The sequence below is a fragment of the Octopus sinensis genome, linkage group LG1 (genome assembly GCF_006345805.1).
Source record: "Octopus sinensis linkage group LG1, ASM634580v1, whole genome shotgun sequence".
NCBI classification, from domain to species: Eukaryota; Metazoa; Mollusca; class Cephalopoda; order Octopoda; family Octopodidae; genus Octopus; species Octopus sinensis.
In genome coordinates, this window is record NC_042997.1 from 83,094,955 (window position 1) to 83,113,246 (window position 18,292).

The window sequence follows — 18,292 nt, forward strand, 5'->3', positions numbered from 1 at the left end:
TACATACATACATATATATATACATATATATATATAATACATACATATATATATACATACATATATATACATACATATATATACATACATATATATACATACATTAATATATACATACATATATATATATATATATATATATATATATATATATACTGATATTCACGTCGTTGAAGTTTTGAATTTCTGGATTCAATTGTGTGTTCCAATAAAAGTTACGTTTACGTATTTGGGAAGTCAGGGATAAGTTTCAAACAAAATTTAATATATTAAAGTTTTTAACGTTTTCTGGAGATGTTGCTTTGTCTGTCCAGTGAGAGAATACGGTAGTGTTTTTGCAATGAAATGGATGTTTACATTTTCGAATACTCAGGGAGAAAGGAAGGGATATGTATTCACAGTTTGTCTGTCTGTATGTATGTATGTATTTTGTATGTATGTATGTATGTATGGAGGTATGTATGGAGGTATGTATGTATGCAGGTATGCATGTATGCATGAATGTATGTATATAAACATATTTTCTTTCAAGTATATATCAAAAAGTTTGTTCGTTTAATCTTTTATATCACTGTGTTAGTTCTTTATATTTGGTGTGAAACTGTAACGTTCCTACGTCGATTTGCTTTAACTTTTGAGACCTTCACAATCTCTTATTCAAATAAAGCTAATTTGATGACGTGTACTCTATGAATTGAGTGGTAAGTTTCAAAAGGTCTTGCGAATAAGTTTATAACTAATAAAATCTTGGACACTGGATTTCACAGTAATTTCTTGTAGATTTTACATCAGGCAAATTTTACTCTTATATCTATATGCTTACATATACGTTCACATTTTTTGAAGAATTCTATTTAGATTTGTCAACTATCGATTTTTCCCCCATTCAATTTCATTTTGTGTACCACATTATAATGTAAATATTTGCTGCTACATTATTTTAAATCCAGCGTTGAGCACTTTATAAGTTATGAAGCTAATCTCAAGATTCTATGTGACGTAGAAAGAATATGCGGATTACACACCATAATAACATTTCAATTTGAAAATAAGATTGTGAAAGTATCGAAAATAATGGATTTAGGAATGTCATATTTCTTAACCAAACAGAAAAGTCTTAAAAGGAGACATGAACATTTCTTTAAAATTTTTAGTAAGCAACGTATATAAATATATATATGCGCGTGCGTGTGTGTAGTCAGAGTTCGAACATGTGAGTTACCCAAGTGCATTTTCCTCCTGGGTCTTTTACTCTTCATGCTTTTTTTCTCTTTCTTGGACTTTAATCCGTATCCCCGACGAAGGACTGCATCTGAAACGTTATGATTTTACTCAATAACCTTTACTTTATAACTTACTTTTTTGAGTATCAGCCTAATAATAACGGTGAACGTCTCTTTGACTTTAGCTGTTTTCCCTTTAAACTTTTAGATTGATTTGCCCCATGCATGCATACATACATACATACATACATACATACATACATACATACATACATACATACATACATATATGCATATATCACATGTTGTAGGATAAGTTAATAACCCAACCCATATCCTGTTGACATATGTTGAATAAGGATATCTTTGGTACTCATAATAAATGAAAAGGAAAAATTGCGCGCACGCGTGTTTGCATGGGTGCGTGCGTGTGTGTCCTTACCTGAGGAGCTTCAATCAGTTCATCTCCTATATCGATCTATAAAACAAAAACAGTAGCAATATAAACATCGATATCAATTGGACAAAACATTCAAGTTTGCACTTGTTTTCTTAGACAACGAGTTTCTTTTATTTTTATCGCGTAACAAAAAAGTGCCTACGTGGTCGCTCGACCTGCTGAGTTAAATTTTTCCAGTCTTTTTTTTTAAAAAATAAAGGCACATTAGATAATGCAATTCTAGATACATAGGATGAGATCATCGCTACTGGAACAACTTTGATCACATGTTTGTTTAGATCCACTATTGTACATGACATGGAGATCAAAAAAACAGTTGAGTTTCATATCTGCATCATCTATATTTTCAACAGAAAGAAAGAAAGAAAGAAAGAAAGAAAGAAAAAAACAAGCTGTTTAGATGATATTATGTGTGTTATCTCCATATTAAACAACTGTTGAAACAGTTTGTCTTCTAATTGCGTAGACAAACTCACTAGAAATATAACAACTCATTATAGTGTATAAAGTCAGAACTTACCTTACCCTATGTATTTTTAACATGTACTATACTTCTAAGGCATTTTTCCTTAGCAATAGTGTTGATATAATTTTGAAGTCTACACATACAGATATACATATGTGAAAACGTATAGAAACCCTCTCAAAAGACAAAAACCAAGTGTCACCAAACTACTACTACTACTACTACTACTACTACTTTCAGAGATTACTAAAAGTCAACTATTTCGAATACGCAATATTATTGGTTCTTTATCGACTCTGGAAAAATGAAACCTTGACCAAATGTGAGCTCAGAACTTGAAAGCAACGCGTAAATACTGCAAGGTATTTTATAGGGCACCTTTTTGATTTTGTCGTTCAGTTCATGATCCTAATGTTGTTGATGTTGATGGTGATGTTGTTGATGTTGATGATGATGATGTTGATGATGAAGGTGGTGGTGGTGGTGGTGGAGGTGATGGCAAAGACGACAACGATGATGATGTGATGAAGAGGAGATGGAAGAAGGAGAAAAGATGAAGATTTTGTACATTGATGCAGCTTCAAACCTTTATAGCCAATCCAACCGTTCTGTTGTATAAACTTACCTAACTTAATAAGCTCTTCGCTCCTTGTGGAGCATAGATCACCTACGACTTTCCTCCACTCTTTTCGATTCTGTACGGCAAGCCTTCCTCTCCAGTTTTGAACTGTCATCGATACTTCTGTAATTTTGCCTTATTCTAAGTAAAGGTGTTGCTCCTATGCAAACCCATTATTACTTCTGAGAAGAGATTAATCTGGCCTCTATCCTTTGATCCGCGCACAATGGGAAGTTCTATGAGGAGCATGCGTTTCGCTAGCATTCATTACTCTCGGGATAACTGAGACACTCAAGCAATAAGGGCTGCAGCTCTTTGTTTTTAGTATATCACTGGTAAAGAGTAAAGACTCTCTTCGGTCATGAATGACCATGGGATTACATCTAGGAAAGGTTGTTTATGGAAGACCAGCAGTTGTTCATGCATACTAGCCTCTCCTCTACACGCCGCCAAGGTTATCCAAGAGAAAGGCAAAGGCTGATATAGCTTGGCAGGCACCTAATTTCTACGTCGCAACTCATTTCTACAACTGAGTGAAGTGGGGCAACTTGAAGTAAAGTGTCTTGCTCAAGAACACAGCATAGCACGTTCCGGGAATCGAACACACTATCTCATGATTGTGAGCCCAAAGCTCTAACCAGAGCCATGCGCCTTCACATATCACTGTTATAATCCCGGGTAGGATAAAGCGCAAAATTTACTGGGGTATGATATGAACTCAGAGAATATCTTTTATCCTTTTACTTGTTTCAGTCATTTGACTGCGGCCATGTACTTGACTCTTTTTTCCTTTTTTAAAGCCTGGTACTAATTCTATCAGTCTGTTTTTTCGAACCACTAAGTTACAGGGACGTATACATACACACATATACGCACATATGTATGTATGTATGTATGTATGTATGTATGTATGTATGTACATATATATATATATATATATATATACATACACACACATGCATATATGGGTACAGGACATCACCGACGGTGCAAGTAACATGAAAGTTAAATACGTAAGCAAAGATAAAAAATGGAAAACAGGACAAGTAAACACACGAAAAGGACCCTTTATCAGTTGTCGGCTGTCTATCTACTCCTCATTTCGAGCATTCAACGACAAATGAGGAGCAGATAGACAGCTGACAACTGATGAAGGGTCCTTTCTCTGTGTTTACTTGTCCTGTTTTCCATTTTTCTCTCGTTGTTTACGTATTTCAAGCTATTTACACCATTGGTGAGGTCCTGTACCCATATATGCATATATATATATATATATATATATATATATATATATATATATTATATATATATATATTATATATATATATATATATATATATATATATTTATGTATATATAATATGTATATATATATGTAGGTGAGAAAGTTGGTGTGTGAAAACACGTGGTTGAATATATAGAAAATAGTAAAAAGTGAAAAAACTACAGAAGGCTTGTTTTAAAAGGTTAAAAAATATATATTTGAGTCATTATGTCTGAAGAATGTTATAATTTTTTTTCATACAATGACATAATTTTTTAAGAAAGACCGGTTTCGCGTTCAGCTTTTCAAATTTCTTACATCGTTATGTTTACGTTGAGAAGTGTGAAGGAGAGAGTTCCAGATAAGGGGAGGTAATAAGTGATTTCTTCCGGTGTAAGGGAGATAATCGCTTAATATTTCTTGCCTTTTTTTTGGAGTGAGTTTCTCTGTATAAGAATGTTGGAATGGTTAAGTTTGGGCTTGTAATTTTCAAAAACTATGTCATTGTATGAAAAAAAATTTATAACATTCTTCAGACATAATGACTCAAATATATATTTTTTAACCTTTTAAAACAAGCCTTCTGTAGTTTTTTCACTTTTTACTATATATATGTATATATATATATATGTATATATCTATATATGTATATATATATATATGTATATATATGTATATTATATATATATGTATATATATATGTATATATTATATATATATATATATGTATATATATATATGTATATATATATATGATATATATATATGTATAATATATATATATGTATATATATATATGTATATGTATATATATTATATATGTATATATATATGTATATATATATATATGTATATATATATATATGTATATATATATGTATATATATATATATATATATGTATATATATATTGTATATATATATATATGTATATATATATATGTAGCCTTAAATCCTTAAAAATGTTTTAGCCCGAAGGCCGCGGCCATGCTGGGGCACCACCGCTGAATGAGCTACACTAATTTGTGAATCCACCGCTGATACGTGGCACTTGATCAACAAAGGTGTTCGATGCTGCTGCCCGCATCTGCGTCTCCTGTCGTGAGGTAGGTTCATCTGGGACTCCCGACAAGAAGAGATCCAGTTTAGTTTTAAAGAAACCCACATCCACACCATGTAAGTCTCACAGGCATTTAGGGAGGATGTTAAAGAGCTGTGGTCCTCTGAAACCCGAGCTGTTGCAGTATTTGGACCTGTATTTTGATGGTGATGTTGGAATCTTTGGCACCATGCAGTGGCGCCCCGTTCTGCGGTTGGGGTAACTTTGAATACCAAAGTTTGGGACAAGACCCTCCAAGATTTTCCAGATGTATATCACCGCATATCTCTCCCGCCTTCGCTCTAGGGAGAAGAGGTTTAATACCTTCAGTCTTTCCCAGTAGCTGATATTTTGCATTGAGACGATTTTCTTTGTGTAGCTTCTCTGAATTGCTTCGAGTTCTGCTGTTAGTTTTATATTGTGTGGTGACCACAGTTGGGAGCAGTAGTCCAAGCGGCTGAGGACGAATGTTTTCCATAGGACCATCAGTGTCTCCTTCTCTCTTGTTCTGAAAGTTCGTAGAATCCATCCAGCTAGCCGTCTGCATTTTATCACCAGATTAGCAATATGCACTTGGAAAGATGCATCATTGCTCATGTCAATGCCCAGGTCACGCACTGATTTTGACTCAGGGATTGCAATTCTTCCTGGGCCAGTGTATCCAGTCTGCACGTCGTTTACCTTTGTGTGCCAGTAGCGCAGGGTCTGGAACTTACCTGCATTAAACTGCATGTTGTTGTCCTCAGCCCACCTGTATATTGTGTCCAACTCCTGTTGCAGATGCGCAATATTTTCAGGGTTTTGTATTGCGTGGGAGACTTTTGTGTCATCTGCATAGCTAGCAAGGGTGGTCATCGTAGCAACTGAAGGTATGTCTGAAAGGGCCACTATGAACATCAGTGGCTCCAAGACAGTGCCCTGTGGGACACCGCTTGTTATTTGTGTTTCCTTGGAGGTGGCTCCATTGCTCACAACTGCTTGTTTTCTGTCTTTTAGGAAGCTGTGCAGCCACTCTCCAAGTTTTCCGCTTATGCCGAGACCACGCAGTTTGTGACAGATCATACCATAGTCGACCTTATCAAAGGCTTTTGCAAAGTCGAGATACATTACATCCACATTTGATCCATTTAGTAGCTGTTTCAACACCCAGTCATAGTGTTGCAGGAGCTGTGTTAGGCAGCGTCTACCTGGTCGAAATCCATGCTGGGTGTCAGACAGCAAGTAATTTTCTTCAAGGAACATGACTAGTTTCTTACGGACTATTCGTTCCATGACTTTGCTGATGTGTGAGGTCAGAGAGATAGGCCTATAATTTTTAGCATCTGCTCTGCTACCTCCCTTATGGATAGGGCATATTACCCCCTCTTTCAATTTGACTGGGAGCTTACCACTTGCAAGAAAGCTCTGAAAAAGAAGCTGTAGCGGTTTTGCAAGGGCTCGTTTGCACGATTTGAGAAGGATCGCTGGGAATCCATCAGGTCCAGCAGCTGAGTTTGTGTCAATCTCATCTATGGCTAGTGTGATATCATCATCTTCGATATTGATGTACTCAATTTTTGCCTCTTTGGCCGCAGGTAAAGTGGCAAAGAATTCTTCTGGGTTGTTTACTTGCCTGTGAACACACTTTGGAATTGTTCGTTCAGTATTTCACTTATCCTCGTGGGATTTCCTGTGAGAGAGTCAACTTTTTGGAAGAGAGGTCCTATTCTCTGGTGCACTGTGGCTGTCTCTTTGGCAAACTTAAAGAAAGCTTTAGGGCTTGATTTTATATTTTCTATTACCCAAGCTTCTTTATCTGCTCTCTCCTTTTCATGGGACTGATGCAGACTTTTCTCAATTTCCATTAGCATTCTCTCGAGCCGAGACTTCTCACCACTTTTGGTGTGCTTGCTCAGGCGGTTCGCAATCCTTGTCCGTCGTCTCATAAGAATCTTCCTTTCTCTAGGGATCCTGTTTTTGTTTTTGTGTGTGCTGGCCCTGCACACTGGGACACATATTTGTCACATATGGCTTGTATTATGGACATGAAGTGTTTGTGTTTCATGTTTATGTCCGGTGTGGAGAGACATTTAGGCCAATCCTGTTTGAGGATCTCTTTCTCAATCAACTTCCAGTTTGCTTTATGAAAGTTTAAGTTGGAGAGATGGTGGATGTTTCGTATAGGCTGTGTGTCTACGGGGGCTTTTGTTCCATACATAGACAGCTCTATTATGTTGTGATCCGAGATCATTGTCGGCATCACATTAACATTATGGATAATATCCATATTGTTTGTGAAGCAGAGATCCAGTATATTATCTGCCCATGTTGGTTGCAGAACTATTTGCTCCATGAAAGAGGCATTTGTGAGATGGAGCAGGGACTCTGCATGTGCCTGCTGATGGTGTGTCATCCCTGGGAGCATCTGCCCCCCAGGCCATTCCATATTGGGGAGGTTAAAGTCACCCATGAAGAATACATTGTTGTGTTGTTCAAGGTTGGTGAGGACTTCTCCTATTTTTGTTAGGCAGTCTTCAAACATGCCTGAGTGATTTGGGGCATCTGGTGGGCGATATGTAGTGCATATGACGATATTCAGTTGTCTTATGTGTACAATTTGAGTTTCACACACTGTGTTTGAATATGACAACAGGACCTGGGGCGTGAGGTCATCTCGGATGTATATTGCAACTCCACCATGGCTCCTCCCTTTTCTATCTGTGCGTATGACTGCATATTGCGGCATGTGCATTTCTGCATCACCTATATCGGGTTCAAGATGCGTTTCTGTGAGTGCCATGCATAGAGCTTGATTGCATGTCACAAGGTCTCTCAGGAATGAGATTTTCCTTTTACAGTTTCCGCGCAGCAGCCCTCCTACGTTCAGTAGAAATATTTTTGTGGTGTGTGTGTTGGTGTTGGTGTTGGTGTCTGTGGTGGCCATCCTGCATCTGTTGGTGGTGGCCTTATGTGGTGGTAGTTCCAGCTTTGTGCTTGTAGCCAGGTCAGCTGCTATGTAACATGTTCTATTCCGAAAGGATGGAATAAACAAGGGAGACTTCCTTGAACTTCACAAATACTTTAATGTAACAAGGAGTAGATACGAGTTCGGCAACAATATGCTCCATGTGAAGCGGTATACAAATGTGAAAAGTTACATACGAATTGGTTTTGTCGCATTCCGTGTGGAAAGAAGCATGATGGAAAAATATACGAGAGAATTTCGTTCGGCAATTGGTTCGCTAGTAGAGTAAGCGCCAACCGTACACCTGTTGTGTAACATAAGTAGTTTGCCACGGGCGGTTGCTTTGAGAAACCATTTCTCTAGCTTAGGCCAGATGTAGGAAAAACTTTGCTGCTCTTCAAACCAGGATGTGGTCGGATCAAATTTCGGCGCGAAAGAGAATAAAACCAAAGCGCGCCAGTCCAATATATAGGCTGAATTACTGCTGGTACCACCCGGCAAACGAAATCTTTCTAGAATGTTTTATACCATAGTGGCTTTACTAAAAACGGACGTAAATTCGCTGTCCCTAGAACATTCTAGAACGTTCGTCAAGGGAGGTCACTGATGTTGAAACCCTGGCTTCCGGAGGACCGCAAATGGAATAATGACAGGATCTGTTTCAATTACGTTATACCTACATATGTATTGTTTGTAAATGCACCTATTATAAAACATCAATACTACTAGGCAACCTATAGTACTGTTCAGTTTGTTACGATAGATATTCGAGTATTGCGCGTTTAACAACCTCAGTTATGGAAGGAAAATGACGACAAAATCGGAATCTATAAAAATAACGAAACTTTATTGTAAAGAGATATATATTTATGCGACCAAATAAGAAAATTCATAAATTTCCACAGAATTCCCACGGGATTCCCCTACTATTAACTAATACAAAAAAATAGCACTTACAGAAATATTTGAATGTAATAATGTGGACAGTATGACTGAGATAAAAACGTATTATGAATACAATAGACGCTATAAATAGGAAAGATATCTTCTCACAGAATATTAATGAAACAAGCTGACAAAACAGTAAAAATATTGCAACGCTAACTAAAGTAAATGAATTACAAAATATTATATATATAAAACCCATATTTTTGTAACAAATAAGATATCAAGACATGGGAAGTTTGGTATGAAAATGTAGCAAAATTAAATATTATCAACCCCGCATGGAAAAGCAAATAAGCACAGATAACAATATTCAAAGATATTTTGAAAGTATAGAAACCCTCAGCATACCAAATGAATAAATAAAGACCATGCAAGGGTATGTTTCTCGAAGACTTGAAGAAAATAGTAGAATTGGCATAAAGCGAAGCTTTTTAGGACTCGTGTCCGCTACATCACATCACACTTCGATTACTATGCATTTGCAGTTCAAGAACAGGAGATTGTTACTGAATACCTGATAAACGAAAGGGACGGTGAAGCTCTTGAAATTTCAAGATGCAACCGAAAATGTAGATTGTCATATTTCTGTGAACGACATCACACATATAACCAGCAGCTGCCCAAAGTCGGACGTCAAGGTACTGCCTCCCTATTCAACACAACGTTGTTGCAAAAAACAATATACAATGCCATCTGGACAAAAGACCGTCCTGGAATAAATACAGAGAATGTCCCTGTTATTGAATACATACGCAAACATCAACACAAGGAATACTGGTGGAACATTACCGTCGAAACATCTGTCAAGTATAAACATAACAGAGCGGATTTTGTTGTTTAGGACAGATAAGAAAAAGTACGTACCGTTTTGGAGGTCAGCTATCAGGCTGATGTGAATATCTCATTGAAAATAAAGAGAAAGAGGACAACTACGGCCAACTGCTCCGAAACCTCCAGCTTTCAAATCCAGATTACAAATTTACATTTATACCACTAATAATTGGAGTACTTGGTTTTGTGAGTAAATGGCTAACTGATAGTTTGAATAAATTTAGATTTCAGAAAAAGAGATCAAGCATCTAGCTTGCGCATTACAAATACAGACTTTAAGTGGAGCAGTAAAAATATTCAAGACTCTTCTCAAGTTTAAAAATAACATTGTTTTTGTTATCTACAAGAAGAATCTAAATTATTAAAAACATACATACATATATACATACATACATACATACATACATACATACATACATACATAAGTACGTACATACATACAAAGGCGAGAGTGTGGCCTCTGAGGAGTATCTTAAATGGGATATGTGTGTATATATGTATATATATATATATCGGTTAGTGCAGTCTACCTATATTTTTTTTACCTACAAAGATATTAGAAAAAGGGCATTTGTATATATTAATCCAATGTATTCAATTACACATCACAACGACTGTGATAGTACTGCATAAGATATACTGTATTACCATTATCATGAATAATGTAATTTCCGTACTTCTTGTCTTAGAAATAAAAATCTTCAGAGAACTTTCTCAGAACACCTTATATTCTATAATAGCAATGACTATTTCAGTAAAGGTATGTTTTTGAAGCTCAAAGGAAAGAAATATAAAATGACTGTACTTACTGCTCCATAGTCCTGATACCTGGGTATTCCCAAAATTATTTTACTGCCGACCATATTAACAGCATAACCTGTTGAAAATAAATTTAAGGCGTTTTAATCACTAATTATTTCTAATTGTAATTTCTAACTTCAGTATGTAAAGACTTGAAATTTGCAAGAGTACGGGCAATTAAGTTTGCTCTCTTGGCTGTAACACTTTCTATCGACTCTCGAAATGATGGTATTCTTAGTTGACCTCCATGGAATTTGAAATCAAAAATTAAAATTGTAAATATAAAGAGGGTAGTGGATGGCTGGATCATAAGAGCGTCGAACAGAAATTCTTTGCGGCATTTAGTTATATGCTTGTGCTCTGAGTTCAAATCCCGCTGCAATCAACCTTGCCTTTACATCTTTCTGTGCTCAATAAAGCAAAGCACCAATAATTGACTTGAAAGTGATTTAATTGATTATCGATCAGTTTGTATATACCATGGCTAGTGTAGTGCAATAAAGTTCAAATCTCGACAACAAACTCATAACAAGAAAACGTCATTTCACCACACACCATTATTCATGGAGACCATTCAGCAACAACAGCCCTCAAAATCATTCCAATTTTTAGGCCCTACTATCAACGAGAATCTCTCCTGGGGAAGTTAGCTTGAACCGCTTCCAAATAAGTGGCACTTCTCTTTAGAGCCAGAAGATAATTCGCCCTCGCTAACAATTATTGATATGTTTCAAAACTGATGTGAAGCTTGCAATGGAGTATTGTTCTCATATCTGGGACGGTGCTGTTGCTGCACATACAGACATCCTTGACAGCATCCAAAAATGGGCAATCTAACTGTGACTGGCATAAAGTCAGTCACAGACGCAATCCAGTCTGTTTTCTATATACGGGCTGCCTTCTCTTACTGCTTTTTCTACCGTCACTATAATGGCTTCTGGTCCCCGAACCTGGCAGGACTTATACCACCTTCAATCAGGCATTTGCAATGTGCTCATCTCTCCTCATCTCAGCATCTATGTTGTGTCTACTTCCACTTCAGTCCCTATACTAATCACATCACCCAGTTCTTCCCAGAACGTTGGCCTCCTAGAATTCCCTTCTTGCTATCTTTCCTGCAGATGTTGACTTCGAAAGGTTCAAAATAAACATTAAATTATCAGACTCGTTGGTCTAGTAGGGCCTGAAAGGCCATAGGGACTGCTACTTCCTCCTGACATAGTTAGTAAAAGAATAGAAAACACATCGTCTCATTCACTTAGACAAGCTTTCTGTTGCGTAATGTGTAACACAATAATCTGGGGATGGGTCACGATGAAAATGCTAGAAATAGAGGCCAAATATCCCTCAAAAAAGAATGCTCAATCCAAATATGGAATTGCCTAGAGGAACATCTTTGATCACAGATCTGGTCTGCTCCATCGGTGTTGACTTGGTTTTAAGCAACATCAATAACAAAATGAGAACGTTATAGTAAAATTTATAAAGTGTTATTGATAATTAATAAGACAAACAGGAAATGCACTATTCGATTATTTTCATTCATATATGTTGTTGTTTTGCCCCCATCGGCCGAGCTATCTTCATCGGGTCGGACTATGATTAGAGGCGTCTTAGCTAAAACCAACCAGGCAGCGAGCCGGCAAAATCTTCAGTTCAAATGCTGTCGAGGTAGACTTTGCCTTTCATCGTCTCGGGATCGATAAAATAAGTACCAGACGTGTACTGGGATCAATACAATGGACTCGATACAATCCTTCATAATTACTGGCCGTGTGCCAAAATTAAAAATCCTTATTATGTATACAACAGCATTTTCCAAAGTGACTTACTGTTTTTAGAAACATTTTTATTATTCTTTTAGAAGTTGACAACAGATGACGTTTAATTTGCTATCACTACATGGACGCAGCACAGCCAAATGGTTTAGCAGTCCGCTTCACAATCACAAGAACTTCTACGCAGCTGCATCCAAATTTCTTTCAAGAGATATCTACTATTCTTTATTTTAAAAAGGCGGGGGACACGGAATGTAGTTCTTGATAACTATGGGACTAAATATAACAACAGCAACGAAAATAACAAAAATGTTTGATTGTGTTTCTGGGCAGAAAAGTTGTTTCTACATTGCCTCACACTATTTCGCTGAAGCAGGATAGATGTTAGATTTACTGATCTTACTGAAAAAAATAAAGTTTGACACGAAACACAAGACAACACATAGAACTTCACACGCTACCGACTGAAAAATGACATTATATAACGTAGTTCTACACATTCCAAATTAGATGGGATGGCCCGACATTTTCTCCGTTTATCATATGGTTGTTCGATCTGGATTGATCTGATTCTAGATAGCACCAAAATTCACTGCAGAATGAGGCTAGTGGTAGATTTAATCCGATTTATTTAACACCATCACTTGATCTTAGGAAAATATTCACTTTGTAAGCATTCGAGTCGATTCTCGTGTCTGAAGATGATTTCGTCCCTTCCTCTAACCAGTCTGGAAGATACTGAGTAAAGATGTAAGCACTACCCTTCCATTTCTGACTATACCATTTAAAAAAAAAAGGAAGAAAAAAGAAAAGAAACAACGGCTCAAAAAAAAAAGTGAAAGAGAAACAATGACTTTATATCTGAAGATTAGTTCAGAATAGATTTGATACTAAGGTGAATAAACGACGTTGCAAAAGTTATTGTGTAGGTTTAACGACTGTGATAGCGTGTTTGAAAAGTAGCTTTTTATAAAGCAAGACAAAAAGATCTTGTAACTTACAAGATAGAGCGATAGAGAAGGATAATAAAAGTAAATGAACTGACAGTAAAATAAATAAATAAATAAATAAATAAATAGAATTATTGAACGATAGTAGCTGCACGGAGAAAGAAATACATTTATCAGACGAAAGACATTTGCGAATGAAATACACTTACGAATGAAATTTACTTAGTGGACAATATATACTTAGGGAATGAAATACTCTTACTGGAGAAAATGCACCTACGAATGAAACGTTTTTACTGGACAAAATACATTTACTAGACAAAATATTGAATGAAATTTTAATGCCTTTCTCTGGAGGAAGAGGTTACACCAGTAATTTTTGCAAGCTTTCCTAGATAAGCGACGTCGGTGCTTTTGATATTTATCTTGAAAAGCGACCGCATGGCAAAGAGGGGATACGTTCTAGAGAGGGTGGACTAGAAATGGTGGTTAGTGCAGGCCTGATAACTACCATCAAGGTAGTAATTATCTTAAAATAATTATTTTGTGCTTTCAAAACGTGTCATGAAATGCAATAGAAGCCATCTTAATACTGTTGGATATACACCTGTTCAAACAATAATAGGTCTTATATAAAAGTAAGAAATCAATAATTACTAATGCCGGACTTAATGGGATGCGATGGGAGGTTGCAAAAGAGAACGGGAGAAGTAGATGGAAAGAAGAAAAGACTAACTATGCGCTTCCCTGCATATAATTTATTTGCAATTAACTTGGTATATCTGGGAACAAAATAAATTTACCAGGAAAAGAACACACCAGTACATTAGTGACGTTAAACTGTTAGCATTCTTTGACCCTTGGACCGATTATCGATGATATTTAATTAAGAGAAAGCCATTCCGCTTTTGTTCAGGAGTAGTGTACAGATGAATACTTTACCCAATGAGCCATTTCCGTTTTATAAGAGTGTTGTTTGAGTGTGGATTGACGGATATTCCTAGCGGTTTGGGTGATTGAATAAAGTCTAACTTATAGTCGTTGCTTTTGCCTAGACCCATATTATATAAGCTTAAGTAAACCTATGAGACAATATGTTCCAGTCATGACCATCCCATCATTTACTTAGGAAAAAATTATACCACGAAATCTACTTCAGGCATCAATTTTAAGACGGTTGAATGGAATCTAAAGGAGAGTTTCATGATAAATCTAAGGAGTACGAGCATGTAAATGCTCCCTTGTTCATCTCGTGCGGGTAAATCTTTCGCATTTTACTCAGAACAAAAAGTGTTTTATTGCAGTAACCAAAAGAATTTGATCAGTCAGTGAGTAATGTACCCACTGAAAGGGATAAAAATCATACGAGTAAATACTTTTTTAACATCTACACGTTATGTAGGTCAATATTAAACGGACATTTACCTGCATATGTGTGATTAAGAGGTGCGGTTAAGCCCTGTACTGGCTGGGCAGGCTGTTGCGAATTTTTGAAGATGTAACCACCACGGGCTGAAAGAAGAGTTGAATATATGTATATATATATATATGTGTTTGTGTGTATATATGTATGTATAAGTGTGTGTGTGTATGTGTGTGTGTGTATCAAAACAGTTTGATCCAAACTCCTTGGTACTGTGAGTTTCAAGCATGTCGTTAGTCTTCGCCCATCGGAGATTCAGATTCCGATGACCGAAGACTAGCGACACGCTTGAAACTCAGAGTACTAAAGAGATTGAATCAAACATTTAATCCATACATGTAACTCCCAATAAGTGTGCTGAATTCCCTTCTTTCGTTTGTCTACTCACTTGTATATACATATATATATATATATATATATTTTGATGGTGTTTATTTTTTCTCCATTCCCATTCATGCATGCATACATACACACATACATACATACATGCGTGCATACATGCATACACACATGCATGCATACACACATGCATGTATACATACATGTGCACATACATGCATGCATACATACATGCGTACATACATATACATACATATGCGTATATGTATATCTGTAGCTACTTATTAACATGTGTGTGATTGTGCGTTTATATATATATATATAAACATACAATGTATGCATGCATGTATGTATGTGCACATGTATGTATGCATGCATGTGTGTATGCATGTATGCACGCATATATATGTATGCATGTATGCACGCATGTATGTATGTATGCACGCATGTATGTATGTATGCACGCATGTATGAATGGGAATGGTGAAAAAATAAACAGCATCAAAATAGCAAGAGAAAGCGACCATTGAAATAAACAGGCATAGAAAACTCCATAAAATCAACAAAAAAAAATAACATTTGAAATTAACCCAGAGAAACAAGAGGTATAAACGCTGATTTATATAACAGAAAAGAAACGCCGAGTAACAGTAATTTTCTCCTAAAGACCACTGTAGCATGAAACTAGTCAATGAAAGATTCAGCATATATATATATATATATTATATATATATATATATTATATATATATATAGGCGTGGCTGTGTAGTAAGGAAGCTACTTCTTAACCACATGGTTCTGGATTCAGTCGCATTGCGTGACACCTTGGGCAAGTGTCTTTTATCATAACCTCAGGACAACCAAAGCTTTGTGAGGGGATTTCGCAGACGGAAACTGAAAGAAGCCCGTCATATATGTATATATCTATGTGTGTGTTTCTTTGTGTCTGTGTTTGTCCCCACCACCACTTGACAGCTGCTGTTGGTGTGCTTCTGTCCCTGTAACATATCGGTTCGGCCAAAGAGACCGATAGAGTACTAGACTTTAAAAAATAAGCCCTATGGTCGATTTGTTCGACTGACTCCCATCAAGGCGGTGCCTCAGCATCGCCGCAGTCAAATGACTGAAACAAGTAAATAATAAAAGGTGTGTGTGTGTGTGTGTGTGTGCGTGTCTGTGTAGCTGTATTATTGAGTCGTTTTTTCTGGGTGGCTGAATGTATGCATGTTTGTTCGATCAAGACTGACTTGGGGCTAAATAACAACAACATCAACAATAAAAAATGGAAATTTCTTGAAGTAATTTTTAGAGACGAAAAAAGTTGCTTAACCTTGTGAACCGTGCGTTGGAGTTCCAATGATAATAGAATTGGCATCCTGTAAATAAATAATAAGCGATTTAAAAAATTCTGAACACACACACACACGCGCAAATAGACAGTCTGTTTTTTCTTTTATAAATTCCTTGAATTCTTTTTGTAAAGAATGAGCTAGTTTCTAATTAATCTTATGTTCACTGTTCTGCATATATATATATATATATATATATATATATATATATGTATATGTATATGTTCGTATGTATGTATGTACGTATGTATGTACGTACGTATGTATGTACGTACGTATGTATGTATGTCCCGCATTATGACGACGTATTCCGTCGTCTGCGTGACTGGCCCGAACAGCGTGCCTCGTGGACTGTATTTCTTTATCTGGCACATAGGCCATGATACAGAGGGGGGCGCCACACCACATTTGGACAAAAAAATATAAAACGAATGAATGAGAGATGGATAATAATAATTAACAAGGATGTAATGGTTGCTTGAACCCCACTCTCAAGCAGTACCTTTTAACTGTTTCAATAAAAAGCTTTTATATCATTTTTTCTTTTTTTTTGTTTTAGCATCGTATGTGTAGTCAATTTTAACAAATTCTTAAAAGCTTACTCACGCCTTACAAGTTCGTGTATGGTTTCTACATAATCCACAACAGACGGTAGGTGATCGAACTCAACCTCCACTCCCAATGGGTCTACGTTGGTTCCAAACCATTCTTTTAATTTTCCATACCTCTCTAGGTCAGTTAATATGCCTTTTGTATTTTCTATGTAAAACTCCGCTGGTAATTTTTCTCTAATTACCGATTTGAATTTGGTAATTTTTCTTTTTATCGTCGTACTTTTGTATATGTTACCATATACCATTTATTTTTCCTGGACTTTTTAACTGTTTCTGCGGTGAACTTGTGTTGTCTGGGTAGGTTTCCGTTTTCTTTCCTTTTGTTGGTGATACTGGTGGAGATGTGTACCGCATAAGCTCCGCAATGTCCATTTCACCTTTTTTCTTTTTTGGACTCTTCGGAGGTGAGTTCACAAATTATTTCCTTTTTCTCCTGTTCACCCCCGTAAATGCTTCCTCCGCTTTCTCCGTACATTTCTCGCTTGCTAGGGCCGCCACTTCGGCACTCTGCCCCTTTTGGCTTTCCTAATTTTTACTCTGTCTCTGGGGGCACTTTATTCTCATGTCTCCATTCTCTCTGCATTGAGAGTAGGTTGGTGGTCTTCCTACCACCACCACTCTCAACCTTATGTCCTCCAGTAGAATCACCTCTTCAGCGATTTCGTTCAAATCTTTTTGTCCAACCTGAATGACCATTTCTAGGCCATATCCCCATCAATTTACTTTCTTAGTCCTTGTCACCTTTAAAATTTTGGCGTCCTCCTCAGTTTTACGCATTACGGCTGTCACCAGCCAAGCTTCTTTGATTTCCGGGGTTACCCTGCCTATTCTAACTCTGGCGACTCTTTTGCCGCAGCAGGTTGGCAGGAGTACACATTCTTTCGTCCTGAGCGTCACAAGTGAGTGATTTATTGCCTCCTGTTCGTTTTCAAACCTCACCTGTGCCATATTTCAAACCACTGTGCCGTATTTTCTGCCTCTTGCGTAGAATGTTGTTAGGTTCTTTATCTCCTTAAGATATTCTTCTATCGCTTCTACCGTGGCTATTTCTATTTTCTTGGTCGTTGTAGACAGTGTTCTGTAAATCACTGTTCCTTTCTTTGTACTGGTTGTCACTGTTATACTCCTTCAGTTTCTTCCGCTCAATTTTGATTTCTCGTACTTCTTGCGTATCTGTAGTTGTA

The 18,292-nt window shown here is 36.7% G+C and overlaps 1 protein-coding gene across 1 annotated transcript in view; it reads right to left on the reverse strand.

Moving 5' to 3' along the window:
* Window positions 1–18,292, reverse strand: part of LOC115216240 (integrin alpha-4-like) — a 60,663-nt gene that overhangs the window by 2,875 nt on the left and 39,496 nt on the right. The window contains exons 6-9 of the mRNA XM_029785472.2: window positions 16,476–16,521; window positions 14,809–14,895; window positions 10,664–10,731; window positions 1,666–1,701 (exon numbers count right to left, since the gene is read on the reverse strand). Of these exons, the coding sequence (XP_029641332.1) occupies window positions 1,666–1,701; window positions 10,664–10,731; window positions 14,809–14,895; window positions 16,476–16,521 (237 nt within the window). The remainder of the gene's footprint in view (window positions 1–1,665; window positions 1,702–10,663; window positions 10,732–14,808; window positions 14,896–16,475; window positions 16,522–18,292) is intronic.